We start from the raw sequence: 3,370 nt of genomic DNA, 5'->3' as shown, positions 1-3,370 counted from the left end.
TTTACTAAAACCTTTGGTAATCTTTATCAACACCAGCATTACTTTAGCGCTAAATAATTTTGTGGTTTACTTTTTAGAATGTATATTGATAAAATTTCCTAATCGTTTATTGATCTATTTTTATTATTAATAACGTACCTCTGCTGAAGCCATATCCTTAGTTAACAGCAAGTTCAATGGATTGCTAGTCAGAGTTTTTGATTCCATTGCTTCGTTAAGCTTATCAGCAGCTCGTGATAATCGGCTTATCCCATTTCTGAGACCTTCGTCTCTTGCTTTTAACGCAGCAAATTTAAGAAGCCTGGCTTTCTCAATTCTACCTAGCAATTCTTTTTCTCTTGTCTCTAAAGCAGAAGCCACTCTCCTTATGCATAGCATAACATCCGTAGTTGCTTGTCTTGCTTTTTGTTCCAAAATTTCTGCTGCTATCTGTAAAGGGCGTATCATAGAATTGTAAATACGGTTCTTATCATAATAGAATAAATTTCGAGGAGTGTAAGCTTCGTCAAAAAAAAAAAAAATAAAAAAAAAAGGTAACGCTACAAACGAAATTTGTATGCGTGTAGCTCGGGCCACGATACAGCGAGGTCGTAAAATCAGTCAAGAGTCAAAGCAAACATGTTTCGAGTGTCGAGATAATCGAATTGACAGAAATACGAGCAGTTAAGGATCTGAAACCTCAGCCATGGCTGTACGAAGAAATGTTTGAAACCCTCTAGCAAGTTTATCTTTACAAAGAAGACACTCTAAATATGCCAAATAATAATTAACATTTGTCGATTCTCTACTTGTAAATGAAATACTGTTAATCACAACAGGTCGTCGTTCTTTTGTTCTACAGAAACCCAAAATGGAATATACGGTATTTTTTTTTTAATATCTTACTTGTACAGCGTCTAATTCTTCTCTGAGAGCTGTAATACCAAGCTTAGCTTCTTTTAATACTTGATTCGCTTGAATTCCAGCACCTTCAACAGCTTCCATTAAATTCACAGTAATATGACCGTGATGATGGTGAATACCACATTCACCACAGAGGGGCTTACTACAAGTTTGACAATAAAATTTTTGAGCATCACGATGCAAATCGCAAAAAAGAGGTAGTCCTGAAGATGTTAAATTTGGCGTGTTGATTATTGGAGGGCTTGGTATTTCTGTTGGTAGGCTTTGCATTGGAATGTTATCATCCTCATGGCCCAAATCTACAGGAAATGTATTTCCTTTTTTTAAATTAAGTTAGAATCAACATAGTAAGCAGAATAATTCCTACAAAAATCAGGAATAAATTTTAGAACTCGTAAAATAGAACCTCTTAATTTGTAAATGTTTAATTACATTTCCACTTAAAAAAAAAAAGGATTTATAACGATTAATAAGAAAAACAGAACTGTTTTTAATAGTTACCGTTTTAATTATTAATTGCAATGTCTATAAATCGAGCAATATTAGCAGATGAAACTATGCTCACCAAAAGTCGAGCCGAAGAGCACGAATCGCAAGTTATGTCAAAGCAATCCTTGCATCTGTTGTTAATAGAACTTCCAGTTTGCGAGAATTGAATATTGCAAGAGGCTGGTCCATTAAAATTATCACCATTCACCACTTGCAGCAGACTGTTAAGCAACGAGTCAACGCTAAGATCATCTGGGGATTGACCGTAACATTGTGAGTTCGTGCTGCTTCCTGAAGATGCGGTGCCCGGTGAACTTGCATTAGAATAACCGGATTTGATGAACTGCCACGGAAATTTATTTGTCATCTACAGTAGAATAAAAAAAAAAACGTAGAAATAATTCATTGTATTCAGGCTGAACGATAAGAAGAAACATTTTTTTATCTAATATTTCATTTTATTCTAATTGAATGTGACAAAAAATTTGGGAGTCTACTTTTTTATCCCTTTTTCAAAGTTTATTAGAAATTTATTACAATTTTGTAGATTCGAAAAATTTTAGGTTCGAAACTCGGAAATTAATTACATAAATTCACAATTTTATTATTTTATCGATTCGCTTCGAAGTAATTAACACGAAATATTCAACAAGTGATATATTTAACTGTTTCATCTCTATATACTCTTTCAGAATGAAAAAAAGAAAAACAATTCGCACCTTGCACAGTAAGTCTACACCTGTGTCTTGTTCCTTTTCTGGAGAATCTTGAATGTACTTTCCGAAAAAATTTGTTCCGCGATTATAATTTTTACCATGATTCATCGTGAGGTAGGCGTGTGAACAAGAACCTTAAAGAAATTCGGCGTTGCGATGTTGTATCGTTGTGATACCTTCACCTGAAATGAAAATAATTTAAATCAAGTACCGTTTGCAAATTAATACAGTTTAATCGACGCGTCCTTGTGTATTCTTCTTTTTAGAACTTGGAAAATCCATTTCAGACGCAGATCAAATAACTGAATCGTGATTCGCGATAGCAAAAGGATCTATACCTTATTTTTAAGTAAAAATATAAACTTTCATAAAAAAAAAACATAGATTTTTTTTTATGTTTAATGGGACCAAAAATCACGAGACATAAAAAAAAAAAGGATAAAGAAGATTCTCCTTTTATCTTTGATTGGACCAAAAGATCACAACGCAGAAAAATCATTTCATTTGAAATTTTATTCTGAAAAATGAACGAACTTTTCCTCGAACCTAATAAATTCTCCGTATTAATTATATTTTTTCGAAGATTCAAAAATAATTACAGTCAACGTGGTTTTTTTATCTTCGCATAAAAATGATTAATGTGTCACATTTTTCTAGAACTATCGTTCATTTTTAAACAGGAATATATCTATAAATTATTCTTCTATATTTAGAAATTATTTGTAACATTAAATTGAGAATCACGTTGGTTCGTACTTCTTTAAAAGTGTTACCACATTTATATAAAACATACCTAAATGAAAAATTTGTTAATCAATGACGTATTCGTTGCTCTGTTTTATCGATCGAAGCAATTATGTACCACATCGCTGTAACACTTTTTATATGTATAATTCATTGCTGAGAAAATTTGACGACGTCGATATACAGGGTGTCCTATCTGAAAAATCAACCGTCTAAACCAGAATACCCCCTTGAAATGCACAAGACGAACAAATGTATCACTTGACTTGACAAGTATCGTCACATTAAAATTTATACCGTCGTTTCTATTTCTACGATAAAGAAAAATTGTCTACTTTATTCCCCATGAAATTAAGCTACTCTGTCACATTTCCAAAGGTGACTGCACCCTGCGTTGCATTACATCGATCCTTACATTATTCGAAACCGTATTTGATGATGGTAAAAACGATATTAAAATATGAACTATTTAGATTTTTTATAATATTCAATGGAACCATATACAGCACTGGAAATTC

General features: G+C 32.5%; 1 protein-coding gene across 1 annotated transcript in view; it reads right to left on the bottom strand.

Annotated features, from left to right (window-relative positions):
* Window positions 1-2,216, bottom strand: part of LOC108576189 (E3 ubiquitin-protein ligase TRIM71) — a 3,962-nt gene extending 1,746 nt beyond the window's left edge. Inside the window, 4 exon segments of the mRNA XM_017939133.1 lie at window positions 139-429; window positions 886-1,154; window positions 1,405-1,759; window positions 2,112-2,216. Coding sequence (XP_017794622.1) covers window positions 139-429; window positions 886-1,154; window positions 1,405-1,759; window positions 2,112-2,216 — 1,020 coding nt within the window.
* Between the last annotated feature and the right edge of the window lie 1,154 nt (window positions 2,217-3,370).

The sequence above is a fragment of the Habropoda laboriosa genome, unplaced genomic scaffold (genome assembly GCF_001263275.1).
Source record: "Habropoda laboriosa isolate 0110345459 unplaced genomic scaffold, ASM126327v1 scaffold212, whole genome shotgun sequence".
NCBI lineage: Eukaryota > Metazoa > Arthropoda > Insecta > Hymenoptera > Apidae > Habropoda > Habropoda laboriosa.
This window is presented reverse-complemented; position numbering and strand designations above follow the sequence as displayed.